A 16,451-nucleotide genomic window follows, 5' to 3' on the forward strand; every position below is an offset into this window, starting at 1 on the left:
ACTTAAATAAAAGTATATCAGCTAAAAGCGTGGCTGCAACAGACCTATGTTAAGATTTTTCTTTATATACAGGCATACGGTTAGTAACTAGAGGTATAACAGACTGCTCTGTGTCTGTGGCGTTTCCCAATTATATCTACAAGATTCCTGGAGTTTACAATGCAGTTAATGCATTATATTAGTATCGCATTTGCGTGCGCCGAAAACTTGTTTTTTAGTGGTGCAATATACGGTTGGCCGACGTTCGAATATGTTCTGATCCAAAACGGATATTTTTCTCACCTCTGTCCTAACGTGACAAACGTGACGTCACTGATGACGTGTACAGAAAGCAAAGAAATGTTGAATTTGGTATTTACGTCAGCAACATCAGTCATGGTTATGATAGCCCCGTTTGGCGGATATATCTTCGATAGGTTCGGTACATGGCTGTTTCGCTCAATAGCAACCATGTTTCTAACTCTTGGTGTGATTTTTCTAGCTGCATCAACTCCAGAAACACCAAACCTGTTATTCCCAGGGGCCATTTCTCTCGCTATCGGAGGGCTCCACCTACTGATATCGAATCTACAGTTGGGAAATCCGGCAGGTGGCGGTAGAGCGACAGTGATAACCCTCGTAAACGGTTCCTTCGATTCTGGGACTCTTTTCTTTTTGATAGTGAAGCTAGCTTACGATTCCGGCACATCTCTGCGTGTTATCTTATCCATATACGCCGCGTGCAGCGTGTTCCCATGGGTAAAAACATACACCCTCATGCCCAGATATTCTTTCCACTACCCGATGAAGGACACAGACGTTAAATTCGGGATTTACGAGCTAAAAGCTATAAGTTGCTCGAAAACGCCTAAAACTCAAGATAATGATGTCATTGGTGACATGGACGAACCAGATGAACAAAATAAAAGTCTCCTGAAATGTCTTCTTACCCCAATCTTTTGGACGAGTTTAATTTACACACTGTTGTTGCATCTTAGGGTTATTTTCTTTCTCGGAAGTTTCGTAGATTGGTTGCAAGCATTTGAGCCTGCTGCAAATATCAGTAACTTAACTAACATATTTGGAATTTTACTTTGCCTCGGATTGTTCGTTGGTCCTATTAATGGCATCATAACTGACACTGTGACGTCATATAACTTCAACCGTGGGAAAAGTGTTGCCAAATCAAAATGGAGAGGGCTGTTCGCGTCTACATTTAGCACGACGTTGCTAGCAGTTGGCTTCTCAATAGCTACAGCCTTACAGAACACTATTGGTACTTTTATATTGTTTATCCTAACTCGTTCATTTTTGTATTCAAGTATAAGTTCGTTTATCGCCACAGCTTTTCCGTCTCGACATTTAGGCAAACTGTATGGTATAAGTATGGCACTGGCCGGGGTTTTTGGCTTTAGTACATACGGAATATTTAGCCTTGCTAATTCGTATGATCCGAAATTTATCGTAACTAATTACGTCATGATCGCCATGGTATCGGTCACCGTCGTCCATTCGGTGCTTATTTTCGTTAAAAGCCGCGCCGCCTAATTTGTGATGGTTTTATGCAATTTGATTTTTACACGTTTGGGTAGCAATCACAATTTGTTGCAAATAAAAAATTTGTGCTAGTGGTGCGTCGTCACGCCAATGTTTAAGACGGGACACCTTCAGTACATAATATTCATTCTGATCGTGTTTCAAACAGTAAACAACGGTTTATGGAAGTCGTGAGGATACGGTTTTATAATTCATTGAATGTTCTTTGTTTACTACCAAACGGGGCAAGCAAATAGAACGAAAAGGTGTTCTATCTTTTTTCATCCTACTATACGCTATGTTATTATTAGTATAGTATGGTTTCATGAGTCACTCGCTTTTAAACGATTCGGAAAATTCAAAAGCTAAAACCTAGACAATGATAAATTAATCTTTAATGTGTAGTAGGGTGGAGGAGATGGGATATCTTTTTATTCTATTTCTCGTAAGCAAAAAAACGCTACAAGAGTTATAAAAGCGTATTCTCACGACTGCCATGGACTGTTGTTAATTGTTTAAAACACGATCAAGATAATTGGATATTATGTTCTAAAGGTGTTCCGTTTTACCCCACAGACCGTATAGACACTTTTAAAACTAAGATGTTGAAAATATATTACAGGCAGTTTCAATTTTAACACCATGTAAATAGTTGTAGTTACAACTTTCTATAGAGTCAAGTGTACTTAAGCGATAATCGAACTTGAACGCATTACATAAAGTAAAAAAGTACCGTCACAATACGGATGGCGAGAAAATATACGAAAAATCGTGAAAATAATTAAGACCTGAACGTAGAATATACAGTAGGAGTGCTCCAGAAAAAGAATGTACTCTGCTGTTGTTGCTACCAAGCGTAGCGTAAGTAAACAGCTTGGTAAAAAAAGTGATTTTTAACCAGAGGATCTGTTTATAGAGACGTGTTATCAAGGCATAAAGCAGGCAAGTTGTTATCAGGAGTTCGGAAATGCTCGTGATGGAAGGAGTCGAAGAACCAAGGTTAAGAGTTCACGGTTTGGTTGTACGTCATAATGCTCATTATTACGCGGCAGTATTTCACAAATACTTGAATGGCAGTTTAAATAATTGAAGAACGAAACTTAGCAAAAAACAAGAAAGTTAGAACAACAAATAAAGTCGATCGTTTGTCAACCGCGAATTAATGCAGAGTTGGGAAGTCTTTTTAGTATGACGTAACAATTGCGCATATTATGACGCGACAACGGTTTTTTGAGTTTTTCTTTTTTTTTAAGATAATCGATGACGGCGTTAAAACGCGGCGGGCGCGACTTTGATCTGGTCGTCAATCGAGCGCGGACTCTTCGCTTAGCGGGTAAGGGTGATTTTTGATCTGAATCTTTAGTGGTTGTGGAAGCTTCTGCAACAGAAGGTTTCGATTCTATTCCCGAAGGTATTGGTATGTTATCACTGGAAATGGCTTTTGAATTATTCTGCGACTTTTTTATGCTAACGTCATCACAATGCTTGGTTGTGACGTCATTGGAATGTTTGATGGTGACGTCATCCAAAGCATTTTTCCTCCCGCGTTTGGTGTCGTCACAATTTGAAGTTTCTTCTGAACTTTGTGTGGTGTCATTGATATTGGTCTTGATGACGTCATCAGCTACTTTATTCTTCGCCGCTGAAGGTTTCGTTACGTCACAAGAAAAAAAGTGATTTTCAGATACCGACAAGGTAGTATCCATGTTAGGCGTCACAGGAGACACGTGATCAGCATAGAGATCATTAAGAATTTGTTCAAAAATGTTTTTTCTATCCGAACATTTGGCCACGGTATTTCGCTTGGCGGAATTTGCGACTTTTTGGTTTTCCGACTCTTCGGACTTCGGCAGCGGTACACTCTTGCTTGCCGGCGCGACAGTTGTATTCAAGTTTTCTTTCACAATTAAACTTTCTTCCTCCGAACATTGAACGGTCTTCACTGCATCTTTTTGTTGACAATGTGGGTCTTTTTTCTCAATTTCCCCAGTGTTGTTTTTTGAATTCTTTTGCACGCATGCAGCAGAACTGCAAGGAATATCTGTCTCTGGTTGTCCAGCATGTAAATCAGCCAATGAACAATAAGACACTATTTTAATGTCAGAGATGCAATCGTTTTCATCTGAACTATCAGAACCAAAGGCATCGTTTCCGTGATTGTTTTTCTTCACAGCGTCGAAGTTGACAAAGGGTTTAGACACTTCATTTTTTGGCTGGCAGTGGTATTCTCCTGGATACGCAGGCGGAACTCGTGCGTTAGTTGCAACAACAGTGTTAGGTGAGACATCTGTATCTCTCTTACGTTTTTTCGATACTTTTGAAATACTCTGCCGGCCGTTAAGGATTCGCTTTAACAAAGAATTTAGATTTTGCTGTTTTTGTTCCCTATTAACCGTGGCTAAATTGTGGTTTACCGATGTTTTTGGTCTTTCTGCTTGTTGGTTCGTGCGTGGTTGCACTGGATATTGCAAAGTTACGTTCTGTTGTATAGGCATCGGGTTTGACGCTTCCATTTGATTCTGTTGTGGATCGTTTCGGTTTGGCGTGGTTTTACCAAACTTCTTTTTCTGTACATCACTAACTTTACGCGCCTTACTTCGCGGTTTTATATTCGGTGTGTAGCAGGGTGGAGGCTTTGTTGTACAGTTTGGTTCCAAACTTAACACTCTGTTTTTGTTCTGTATTCCATTCAATTGTGTTAGATCATTTAAAAGTTGTTGCTTTTGTTTTTGTGGTGTTACAATTCGTCGGGCATGAAAATCAGGAACCATTTTCTCATCGAAAGGTTGCAGTCCCAACTTTTTTTGTTGCTTTGCTATTTCTAGTCGTAATTGGTATTGCACAAATTCTTGTCTTTTTGTCGTTTCTGATTCAAAGTTTTGTTCCTTTCTTAACAATTGGTATTTGCTCTTCATTGCTTCTAGTTTTGTTAGATCATCCATAAATTGCCATTGATGCCGTGGTGTTTCTCTTACTACTTTCTGTTGTATAAAACTTCGGCCATGTATATCAGCGGCTATTTTGTCATAGAATTGTTGCGGTCCCAACTTTTGTTGTTGTTTTACTTGTTCTAGTTGTAATTGATGTTGCAAATAATCTTGGTTGTGTTGTGGGGCCAAAACCGGCAAGTAAACAAACGTTTGTTGTGCGTAATTGTTAATAGTAGGATGAAAACCATTACATTCTTGTGGAACAGTATTCACTTGTTGGTGATTTGTATTCACTTGATGCTGATTGGTACCCACTTGTTGGTGATTTCTATTGATTTGTTGTACATTAATGTTCCCGTAATGTACATTAAAATTAGTGTTCAACTGGTGTACATTACGAGTGTTCAACTTATGTACATTATTGTTCATATGGTATCCCACAGTATTTGAGCACTGTACATTCGTATTTAAGCACACGCGAGTATCCACTTGGTTCGGATTGGTTATGTAACGCACAGAAGTGTTTCCTTCGTGTGCATTTGCGTTTCTGTTTAAATAAATTGGCTGAAAGTGATGATGATTTGGCCTTGAAAGGACAATTTGTTCCGGTCTAGAATTTTCCTCTGTGAACGAATAGTTCTGCTGCAGTTGACCAACAATGGGGACTATGTCGTCATCAATTGAATGAGAAACTCCAAGATCTGATTGGTTAGAAGGCGTTCGTACAACTGGTGTGGCCTGTTTAGCGATAAAAGTTTTATAACTTGCCGTAAAAATTGTAAAAGTAGTTTGCTACCTGGTAAATTGGGGGCGAGGCAGCATCGTGCTGAAGGCCACCATTAAATGGGAAATCTAAGTTATGTGTTGGCATTACTGAATAACTTTCAACCATTTTGTAAGCTGCAACAAAACATGTTTTAACAACAATAATATATTAATACAACTAAGTTAAGTCCAACTTACGACAAAGCTGTTAAAGAATCAAACTACAAACATTCTCCTAGACCTACTTTAACAATTAATTAATTCGTACCTAAGTATACCACGTATCATACGCTGCGCTTGGCCGAACTACTGCCGCAGGGGGCTCTAGCTATGATTCAAACCACTGTCATGACTTTAAATAGATAATACAGTTCATTATGGCCAGATCCAAACTCAAATAGGCTAACCAGTATACAGTATACATACGGTGACACGGTGCTGTGTCTTCGCCAAGTATATTTTACATAATACATAGTAATGGCGTTGTTACACAAAGTATGATAAAACGGAATACTATGACATATTAATGCACGATCAACTAGACTAGAGACTAGAGACTTCGGTTTCCTACAGCTAAAAACTAACTTTTGAATCCTTACATAAAGGCAGGCATGCTAAACAGGATATAAAACATGTTATTAGGAACTGCGAACTCCCCAATGCGATATCGGGTATCTAGATAACTTGAATGAGTACAGTTGTCAATACACATCTCAGTAACAACCTATTAGTAATGTTAACTTAAAAATAGACACAGACAAAATCTATAAAAATTCAAACTAATTTTTCTAGAACAACTATTGTTACGTCACAATAAAGTAAAGAAATTATAAATCTAGTATTGCTTTTGCACCGATTGACTGTGTTTTGAGTACAGATTCAATGCATAGTTTATCCAAACTTAACTTAATGCATAAAGATTGAACATTATTATATGCTTAAGCATCAAACACATCTTTTGTGTTTCCTGTGACCTAGAACATTTTATGCCAGTCTGCCATTCTGTTCTAAACGTCACAGTTTGCGCGCTTCCTGTGATTTAGGAAGTGATAAAAAGCTCTGTGATCTGGGAAAATGCTATAAAGCCCTCCCATTTTCGTGTTATCATTGCAACACGACCGCTCTCATCCTCGGCTGTCCTCATGTTTTGTCTCTAGCCTGAATCAGTTTGCCTGATGCCGCTCGTTCGTCTGATAAGACGAATTGCCGACCTATAGTCAAGAAGTCGGGTCATCGTAAGACGGGTGCGGTTAACCTAAAATTATAGTGCACCCACGATACTTTCGTAAATTCACAGCTTAGGGCACTCGTGAAATAGATTTTTAGTGTGCGCACCGCTATGGTATGCGTCTCAGAAGAGTTATATATAGACTTTGAGTCTGATACTACGGTATCCTACGGTACATGAAGATGTCCACGGCGTATACGAACAAACTTATTTTGGTTTACCAACCTGACAAATTAACTAAATTTACAGCTTTAAACACTGCTAAAAACAGCTTTTAGACCAGTTTACACCAGTGATTCTTAACCTATGGTGTGCGCACCGCTATGTGTTATGCGTCCCAGCGTCTGTAACTACAGAAAGCTTATCTTTATGCTACGTGAAGGTGTGCACATACGCGTACAAACCTATTTTGGTTTACGAACCAGATAAATCACCTGTTTATCATAAAAAAAAAAAACGATTTTTTAACAACAATTGGTAAAAATAGTTTGCAAGTTGAAAACGTTCACCATTGACCTATTCAAACAAACACGATTACACCTGGCCACTAATGTCACGACTCAAGATCTGTTAACTGTTGCAACATCGGCTAACACTGGTAATTAAACATTGACGTCAGTTTACACTTCTAAGTTTTCTAGTAACCTGTTAACACGTCTTGTGCCTCATGGCAAACAAGCGCCACGATTTTTGTGCCGTATAAAGTAATAATATCGCGCGGCGAGGCAAGCTGCTCGCCACATTCCACAAAGAAAAACGTTTTCTGCAACCAAGCGTGACCAATTGACCTGCGTTCAGAAAACGAGGTTTTCCGGTTGGCGTCAACAGTGCACGACTTTTTTGCAAACGTTGCAAAATCATCTTTGCAGGCATTTTTTGCAAAAAAGAAAAACGCGAGTTAATGAATGGGCATCGTTTAAAATTGAACAAAAGTAGCTGCAGGCGTCTTTGTTTCGACATACAATGGCGAGCATTGTTTACTGATTCTGCGGCGCGAGCTAATATGGAGAAGTATTTATGTATAAGCACTTTTAACGTCAAACATAGCAAAAGTGTGCGCCTAAACGATCTCCCATTAAGTCACCAACATCCATGTTACAAACCGCAAGTTGAGCACCAGTTCAATTGACTTCCTGTGTAGTACTGGTTAATTTTATGCGATTGCCAGCCTTTCCAGCATGTCCGGATACATATGTGTGTCACCTACAACCTGGTCGGTTTCCTTTCGTGAAGCGCGTGTTGTAATTCTATATAAAGAGTTCGTGTTGTTCTCAGTAGTCCTATTTATCAACGCCGCTTAAGCAGGTTAGGAGGTAAAAGAAAGTATCAGCACATGGAAAGAGTGTGGTAAACGTGTCAGATGCCTAAAGGTAAGACGAAGATCAGAAAAAGACACTGCGACGAAAAACAAATATGCAATGATAAGTTGATAACGTTGACCTTTAAGCATTGTGTGGTACCAAGATCTCGACTAAACAAAATCAACTTGGCAATTCCCATGCAAAGAAGTCAGATCTCATTAAAACAGCTGCAAAATATGTGCATTTATCGTCTTATTTTCAAACCAATATTATCTCACAATTTCCATGATCACTTTTGGCGTCAATGTTTTTAAAAGTCGTTTGATTGACACGTTGTGTAGCGCAAGCGCAGTTGAACTATCTGCCTAACTATAGCATATGTAGCGGTTGATGTGGGAAAGTAGTATATTTAATCTAATTTTACAACATAATATACTTAACTCTCAAGATTAAATGCGTACAACTTATGCCTCTGTAACAACCGGTGTCGCGGAAATCTGGTTCCCAAGAAATCTGGTTCCCATAGGCCAGAAAAACCTGTATTATGAGGAATTCAAAACTATGCTGGTTGCGACTAAAAATACCAGTTGTTAGATGCGAAGTATTTTATACTCTAATTCTTTTTAAAGATTTATCTTCTTAACAAAAATGTAGGCTGTATTTTAACCTAAATTATACATAATACCGTATGACCAATGACTACTGCCCATATCACGTCATCGACAACAAATAAGGGCGACAAACCTTCATTTTTACATTAAATAGAATAAACTATCTAAAAACATGCCTACGTGTATTCAAGTTAACTTCTGGGAACCAGATTTTTAGATTTCTGATAAAAATGCATTGTGTCTGCGCATGCGCAGTAGCCGATGGGAACCAGATTTCTTGGGAACCAGATTTCCGCGACACCGGTTTTTCGTGACTATCATTTCGGCAATCATAAAAAATGCTTATTTTTTGTATAGACTCAAAAGGAGACAAATAAAGTATCGTCAAGGTAGTTAAAATACTCCAGGTTCTTTAGAACCTTTTTTTATGTCCGTCTTCTAATATTTACTGACGTTTCACGTCCTTCGGGGCAAACTAACTGGGCGTTTTATTACATTTTTACTGTTTGTCATTTCATTATGAAAGGGCGAAAAAACATTCGATATCACGCATTTCGTGATTACTCTTTTGCGAGTTGTTTTCTGTTATCGTTTTTCTGCGCAATAAATGCGTCAAACAATTGAGCTGGTGGCATTGTCTTTAATCTATATACTGCTACCTACTAAGCTATCGGGGAGAAAAGTTCACTGCGTCGATAAGCTTATAGAAGGATTAACAACCATTGGAGCCGCCCTTATACAACAACGCTAAACATCTCCACTTATACATAAGCTTGCAACTAATGAAGATTGGACTTTAGTTTCTTCCCGATTTATAAATTTCTAGCTGGGATCATTGTTATACTATTGTGTACACTTTGTTTTTGCATCATAATGAGATATTTCGCTCAGTTTAGGAACTCGATGAGGCGTGGATGATGTTGGCGTCGATAGATTACATTTTGTTCAACGCTAAACAAAATCGTGGATTCATGCAGGCAACAAGTTTTCTATCTAACTAACAATTTGGTCAAACCATTGGAGCAATAACCGTATAAAGTACACCTCGCCTCAAGTAATACACGTCAACAATGGTAGCAACATATGTACCTCGCCTCGATCCTTTGGTCCCCAGTCTAGAGGCTTCTATTGGTATCTAGTACACCTCACAGTCTCAATAGAGTCAATACCAAAAGTATTTATACAGGCGTCAACTTACGTTGACGAAATTCCACAACACACACACACACACACCTGCAATGGTAGCAGCATCGTGTCTCACACCTTTGGTTTAAAGAATGAACGAATGGACGAATGGACGAATGGACGAATGGACGAATGGACGAATGGACGAATGGACGAATGGACGAATGGACGAATGGACGAATGGACGAATGGACGAATGGACGAATGGACGAATGGACGAATGGACGAATGGACGAATGGACGAATGGGCGAATGGACGAATGGGCGAATGGGCGAATGGGCGAATGAACGAATGGACGAATGGACGAATGGACGAATGGACGAATGGACGAATGGACGAATGGACGAATGGACGAATGGACGAATGGACGAATGGACGAATGGACGAATGGACGAATGGACGAATGAATAGGGAGGCAACGACAGTCGGTGAAGCACGGCTGTTCTGGTTCATAAACAATACCCCGGTGTACCTCGTCTTCACATAAACCCACCGCACTATTAATAATGAATCTCGCGAATGTTTTATTCTGTAAATATTCGTTGTTTACTATTAAAAAAGCCGATACAGAGAATAAAAATAAGGAGCATCTTACCCCAACCTTATGCCACAAAAATGGAGACGAGCGAAGTAAGTGGTGGAGTGAGACTTACTGGAAAACCAGGATTTATCCATAGTATAGGTAAACGTATAGCTATAAAGATGAGCATAAGATAAGATTGGTGAAAACAACTATAAGAAGATGCTGAAACATTGCAACAATAAGCCATGGTTACACTCAGCTGAGATACTAACCGAAACCGACTTCCCATCTTTTCAGTACAATAGGTTGCTTGCATGTGAATGTAATACAGTAGTCGACCTTGTCGAAGCTGGAAAACGATGAGGTGCCGGTGATTCAACCTTGATGAAGTATTTCTAGATGACTGGCAAATCAAAGCTTCCATGCAGTACTTTATGTAAAATTGGTGAACTATCGCGACCCCTGAAGTTTGTCACGCAACCCCAGATTTGGGAGTCTTGCTGCATTAAACGACATGTCCCTGGTCAAAAAGTTGTTTAAAAAACAAGAGAGCGTAAAAAGTTCGAGTACAGAGCTGTATAGTCAAGTTATCTCTGTCAAGTCTTAGTTCACGTCGGGTATAAAATGAATAGAACGGTCAGGGTTGGTCGTTTTTATCGGGACGTGTAACATAGAGATCGTATTTCACTACAAAAATGAGGTTGCCAAGTTTAGCAAAGAGTTTTGTCGGTTACCTTGACCTGTAACTATAGTTCATTATATCTTGTAAGTTACTAGGTACAAGTTATTTGCATTTATTTATTACCAGCGGTAATAAATACCAAATACCTATGTTCTGTCTTTACAAAGAAATGCCCACCTGTTGCAGCATTGGGCCTGGCATCGTCTAAGTCATCAAGGCATCCCGGTTTAAGAAGACGGCACCCATATAACTAGATATTTGACCACGCAAGGACAACTATTTTATAATCGGCGGTTAAATGTATGCATGTACTGTTGATATTGTTTTAGCATTCCCGTCCTATATATGTCATCCATCAACCATTTCATTACCGTCTTCCTGTCCTGCTGGCCTATTTCCCTTAGTCGACCCGGCAGTCCAATTATATCCCGCTGTGGTTCCCAAAACACGCAACAGCCTCCCTACAGGAGGTTAATCAACCGTGTCTCCCATTACCGCTACTATTGTAACGCATTTGGTTGTTTAATCTAAACTAAAGAAGAGGTGACGGACGTATATAGTAAGGTGGGGGAAGATGAAACACCTTTTCATTCTGTTTTCTCGTCCCATTTGGTAGTAAACAAATAACATTCAAAGAATTACAAGTCCATATGCTCACGACTTTCACAGACCGTTGTTAATTGTTTAAAACCGGATAAAGCTTTTTGGATATTATGTACTGAAGGTGTCCCATCTATCACCACCCCTACTATACCTCATTTTAACTGGTTTGTGTTCCCAACTAATGATAACTTTTCGTTCACAATTGTTATTTAAAGTGACAAGGTGGTTTAGCGATTGAGTGTGTTTCGAGCACAGGTATATATTTTAGTTTATCCGAATAACCTTAATGCATATAGATTAAATATTAAACAGCTGTGTTGCGTAACTATTACATCTGGCGTATTGTGTTTATGATTAAGCGACACATCCTGCGCTTTTCCCATTACTATAAGGAAATGGTATAACAGCCTACCATTCTGTGGTGTCAATTAACTCTTCCGTGTTTTGTGTTGGCGCACACGTTTCATGCTATAAAATCCCTCCTATTTTCTGTGTTGAGAGGGCAGATACGCTTGCTCTCCTAACGTTTGTCCCTAACCGGATGCCACCCGTCTGTCCGCTAATAAATTAAGTTGTCGACCTAGCGTCATGGAGTTGGTTCGTTGAGATAAGCACGACCGTTAAACTGTTCCCGCACACCCACCATTGGCATTTTTATGCAGATGCGGCAAGCCCACGCATGTTATCCCTTAGGCTTAAAACGTGTCGAAATGACAAATACGGTACATTCATCCAGGTGTATGAAAGCAATTCTTCTTACCCGTTCATAATAAATCGACATATTCACGCTTAATGGTGGTTATGCAACCAAACCTATTAACGTACACAGCTTACTCGATTTCTAGCTTGTTCGGTTAGAACATTTTTATCAGTAGGAATGGATGGAACCGTTTCCCGCAGAACAACATTTTTGTGATGTGTGCTACCTACATATATATATAGCTCCGCACCTCATGCATACATATTAATGTTACATATTCTATAGGTTATATTTGCAAGCAGACATGACACGAACTACAAAGACCGGGAAATAAAACATAAAAACATTTTTGAGTAATGGTGATTAAAAGTCTGCACCGTAGCAACAAATAATTCTATCCCCAAAATCCTTTAGCCGTCATTCGAACATGGAAATACAATTGCAGATTTAATATTCTGTTTGAAAGAAATTTACAAACTGCTGGGCTAAAATATTTGCTGGTATGCAAATTAGCTGTGATGTCACAAAGTTAATAATGCCAAGTTTATGACGCATCAGTGGCATGCATTTCTTGCACCTCATCAGTGTTGCCTGTGGATAAAGTTTGGAAGTTTAACTGCGGTATAATAACATAGGTTTACAAATAATAATAAACCTTTGTATAAGAAATGCGGGGTAAAAAAGAGGTATGAGATAGAACAAAATAAACACAAAAATGTGCTTTTTTGTAACAATTATGTGGTCATTTCAAAGACCTAAAGTAGCCAAGGACTCCGGCCTCCGGGTGTTGGGGTAATGGGCCAATCGTGGCCTAAATCCTAGGACCCATGGCGTGCGATGCTGCGGACCTCATCCACATAGAATAGTGGATGCTAGTTGTTAAAGTTCACCAAGAGGATGTTCGTTATATTGAAAAAAAAGCCTGAAGCGGTTAAGGGTCAGTGAGTATTAGGTAAGGTTGGGAAATATTGGCTTTAACTTGTGAAATCCCAATTTTAATCTTTAAGGAACACAGCATATGAGCTCATATGGTATAACCGCACCCTTTGATTTGGGATGAACCCTAGTTTTAATATTCCACACGTAAGGACACAGTATTACTCAATTACAAAAACCTAATCCTAATGGTTAACATTAGGATGCAGTATAAGATCATAAAACAACAAGATGCCCACCCTCATGCCCCTCGGCGTCCCCCTGCATGTCAGAGGTCCACAATGTAAGGTTATCACGCAATAACTGCATGATCAAAGTTGAATCCTTGTATGATTCCTCTGACAGCGTATCTAACTCAGCAATAGCTTGATCAAAAGCTTCCTTGGCCAATCTACACGCTCGATCAGGAGAGTTTAGGATCTCATAATAGAACACAGAGAAGTTGAGAGCCAAACCTGAGTATGTAATGGAAAATGTAGAACAGACGAATATTGTACATAACATACCATAACCATATTTTATTACCTTTAGTCATTTTAGTATTATATTAACATTGAAGCCATTACGCCACAACTATTACTATTACTATTCAATGCCATGTGGTATATTGCGAAACTATGCTGCAATAACTTTCAGATGTTTAAAGTTAATCCTTCTTCCCCATACAGCAGAGTTTCTCCAACTAATAGAAATAATGCTGTGCCTGTAAATTGCTCAGTTGTGTTGCTATTCTATTGTGGCACAGACAGCAGCGTGTCTGCTTATAGTCCAATTAGCGTTAGCGTGTCTGCTTAGTCCAAATGGTACAGGTTTGAGACTGGACCCCCACTATTATTGTGGCCTATATATGTTCTTGTACAAGATACTAGGGCAAACACTGAGTATCAAACTGTAAAAAAGACTAGTGTTTTAAACAACAAAACTAAAAACTGTCAGAAGATCTTGTTCACACTTATAATAGACCTGGCAGCAACAAAATATAACTATCATGAAAGCAAAACATAAATTTTAAAAATTTAACGCAAACAGATCCCTAACATACAATTGTGTTATAACCCTATCATGTAGAAGTAGTAGCATATAATATAACTTCTATTCACTTACCAAGTCTAATGGGATGAGTGGTTGGTAGTTTACCTGCTGCATCACTTGCAGCTTTGTAAGCAGTTAAACTGTCCTCAGCTGCATTTTTTCTTTCCTGGCCAGTCTCAAACTCAGCTAAGTACCTGTGGTAGTCTCCTTTCCTGGGAAGTTAGTTTAAAGTGAAATTTAAAAATCAAGTTACAAAACAGACCAATTTGTGTTTTTTTTCACTTTTAAAAAAGTTATAAAACAGTCCAATTTGTATTTTTTTTATTTTTTAAAAAGTCATAAAACAGTCCAAAAGTCTGAACCTGCATTGGGTTTTTGTACTCAAGGTTTTTTGTCCTAAGAGGAAGCAAGCAAGGGGAGCTGGGGTTTTTGGCAGAGTTCACATTAACCCTATTTTAGTATAGGTTGGGCCTCAATAATGAACCAGTCTTATGAGTTTAAACTATACAGTAGGGTGGGGGAAGATAGGACACCTTTAGCACATAATATCTAAACGTCCTGACCGTGTTTTAAACAATTAACAACGGTCTATGTGAGTCGTGGGGAAACGCTTTTATAATTCTTTGCATTTTCTTTGTTTACTACCAAATGGGACAAGGAAATCGAATAAAAAAGTGTCCCATCTTCCCCCAACCTACTATATATTTGATCACCAATCTTACATTTTATGATAAAACACTTGAGATTCAATATCTTGGTCCGTTTTACTTGGAGGTAGCAAGTGTTGATCAATCACGCACAGAATATCGTGGCATATGTTCTTCAGTTCCTCTTCAACCTTTAACATAAACATCTTATAAATATTTTATTTCAGTGGGGAGTATGCCGTAATATGTACAGCACAAAAATTAAAAGATCCACTTAATTTTATGTTTAACTGCTTTTAAACACATACTGTTTACTTTGTATTAAGTGTTTATAATGGAAGCACAACTTTTTTCAACTTTCAAATGACTGAAATTAGAAGACTATCTTATGACTGATATTTTAGTACAAGTACAAAATTATATTGTGTAAACACTGTACAAAATTGGGTGCGTATTCTAATGATTAAAATTTAACTTTCGTTTCAAAAGTCCACTGGTTAATGCAATGCAGAAAATTACCAGGTTAGGCCCTTTGGCCCAATGGTGTGAAATAGTAGTATACCTGTTGTCTATAGTCACTTGGCATCTGAGCTTTTGAACCTTCTTTCATTTCAATGCTGCTTATGATCCTCCACGAGGCACGCCGAGCCCCGATAACATTCTTGTAAGCAACGGAAAGTAAGTTTCGCTCTTCAACTGTCAAGCTGATGCCCAACTGGGCAATCTTCTTCATTTGCTCAACCATTTCTATAATAATATGAAGCAGTTAAAGGTTAATAGCTCGCAGATTTGACCACAAGCCTAATATTGGGGTGCCTGGGGTGACATGTTGTGATGCCAGCACTAGTAAAGAACCCTCCGGTAGATTACAAATGGGCTTGTCGAAAGTGTTAGTTGGGTCATTGGTTAGCAGATAACATAGGGGTAGGATTCCTTACTAGCACCGACATACCTTTAAAACAATTGAAACAATATAAATCCAAACACTGGGCGTGTCAATTTAGGAATACCATAATAAATTGGTCAAACAAAGAATATTGGAAAAACCTACGAGCAGAAATAGAACTTTTAAAAGTTTCAAGATACATTATGGGCAAAACAACAACATAAAAAAGTCAAAATATATTGGTGTTTTGTCAATATTTAACGTAAACATCGTATTAAGCAGGAGAAAACAATATTTTTAAGAATTATACAATATAAAACATTTTAACGCACATTTTACATTAATCGGTTACGCCCGACAATTTACAGAAATTGACCAGTTATGTACCATCGGTTTTGAAGCGTTTTAATTCACTTACCATCGTATCTTTCAGCTTGCTCAGCTAGTTTAGCTTGATATACAAAGTCCTCGCGCTCAGTAGACATAATTACGGTTACGAATGCTTCGATTACTATAGATACAAATTGGATGTCGAAATGACACAAAACAGTAACAATTATAGACGCCTAAACGTTTTGGCAGCGCTGCAAACGTAATTAAACAATATATTGAAAAAAACTTTCTAAACTACGATGACTGATTAATAATACATATTAAAACAAGCTTTTACAGGCAAAACAATCTAGAAAATACGGTGAATCACACCCAAAATTACAACATCTCAGTTCTCGGAAAAAAGGAACTATGGGATTCCCCTTAACAGTATTAATTGGAAGTATTGTATTTCTATTATGTACCAGCAAAACGAACGAAGAATTTTCATCATCTCAAACCTGTTTTGTAAAAAATTGTCCTATTGTAAAAGATATGCGCACTGTAACTTATTTCGACCATCGTTAGTTAAAA

At 38.4% G+C, this 16,451-nt stretch overlaps 4 protein-coding genes across 6 annotated transcripts; 2 read left to right on the forward strand and 2 right to left on the reverse strand.

Annotated features, from left to right (window-relative positions):
• Positions 1–19: 19 nt before the first annotated feature.
• On the forward strand, positions 20–1,598 carry LOC149739238 (equilibrative nucleobase transporter 1-like). The gene has a single exon (XM_089875713.1). It carries the CDS (start codon positions 160–162, stop codon positions 1,525–1,527), a length of 1,368 nt encoding a protein of 455 aa, XP_089731839.1. The 5' UTR covers positions 20–159; the 3' UTR covers positions 1,528–1,598.
• A 582-nt stretch (positions 1,599–2,180) lies between these two features.
• Positions 2,181–6,544, reverse strand: LOC149739239 (uncharacterized). The gene is made up of 3 exons (XM_089875699.1): positions 5,409–6,544; positions 5,242–5,345; positions 2,181–5,183 (listed from the first exon to the last, which is right to left on the reverse strand). The coding sequence occupies exons 2-3, from the start codon at positions 5,335–5,337 to the stop codon at positions 2,664–2,666; spliced, it is 2,616 nt and encodes an 871-aa protein (XP_089731825.1). The 5' UTR covers positions 5,338–5,345; positions 5,409–6,544; the 3' UTR covers positions 2,181–2,663.
• Positions 6,545–7,278: 734 nt separating this feature from the next.
• On the forward strand, positions 7,279–10,130 carry LOC149739240 (uncharacterized). Of its 3 annotated transcripts, none has more exons than XM_089875743.1 (3): positions 7,279–7,808; positions 9,242–9,481; positions 9,537–10,130. In XM_089875743.1, exon 3 carries the CDS (start codon positions 9,636–9,638, stop codon positions 9,945–9,947), a length of 312 nt encoding a protein of 103 aa, XP_089731869.1. In that variant the 5' UTR covers positions 7,279–7,808; positions 9,242–9,481; positions 9,537–9,635; the 3' UTR covers positions 9,948–10,130. The 3 variants fall into 3 exon arrangements, with proteins under 3 accessions (XP_089731869.1, XP_089731868.1, XP_089731870.1); XM_089875742.1 differs by having other exon boundaries at positions 9,247–9,481; XM_089875744.1 differs by lacking the exon at positions 9,242–9,481.
• Positions 10,131–12,314: 2,184 nt separating this feature from the next.
• On the reverse strand, positions 12,315–16,150 carry LOC149739241 (14-3-3 protein epsilon-like). Its single transcript, XM_089875729.1, has 6 exons — positions 15,964–16,150; positions 15,222–15,406; positions 14,735–14,850; positions 14,085–14,224; positions 13,220–13,435; positions 12,315–12,635 (listed from the first exon to the last, which is right to left on the reverse strand). The coding sequence occupies exons 1-6, from the start codon at positions 16,028–16,030 to the stop codon at positions 12,589–12,591; spliced, it is 771 nt and encodes a 256-aa protein (XP_089731855.1). The 5' UTR covers positions 16,031–16,150; the 3' UTR covers positions 12,315–12,588.
• Between the last annotated feature and the right edge of the window lie 301 nt (positions 16,151–16,451).

Source organism: Ciona robusta, chromosome 3, assembly GCF_009617815.1.
Source record: "Ciona robusta chromosome 3, ASM961781v2".
Taxonomy (NCBI): domain Eukaryota; kingdom Metazoa; phylum Chordata; class Ascidiacea; order Phlebobranchia; family Cionidae; genus Ciona; species Ciona robusta.

Coding starts and splice junctions, on each gene's coding strand:
- LOC149739238 (XM_089875713.1), top strand. CDS start 160: ATGCAGTTAATGCATTATATTAGTATCGCATTTGCGTGCGCCGAAAAC.
- LOC149739239 (XM_089875699.1), bottom strand. CDS start 5,337: ATGGTTGAAAGTTATTCAGTAATGCCAACACATAACTTAGATTTCCCA. Junction 5,184..5,241: donor CCTCGCCCCCAATTTACCAG/GTAGCAAACTAC, acceptor ATCGCTAAACAG/GCCACACCAGTTGTACGAAC.
- LOC149739240 (XM_089875742.1), top strand. CDS start 9,628: ATGAACGAATGGACGAATGGACGAATGGACGAATGGACGAATGGACGA.
- LOC149739241 (XM_089875729.1), bottom strand. CDS start 16,030: ATGTCTACTGAGCGCGAGGACTTTGTATATCAAGCTAAACTAGCTGAG. Junction 13,436..14,084: donor CACTCATCCCATTAGACTTG/GTAAGTGAATAG, acceptor TTACATACTCAG/GTTTGGCTCTCAACTTCTCT. Junction 12,636..13,219: donor GGACGCCGAGGGGCATGAGG/GTGGGCATCTTG, acceptor CTTTATCCACAG/GCAACACTGATGAGGTGCAA.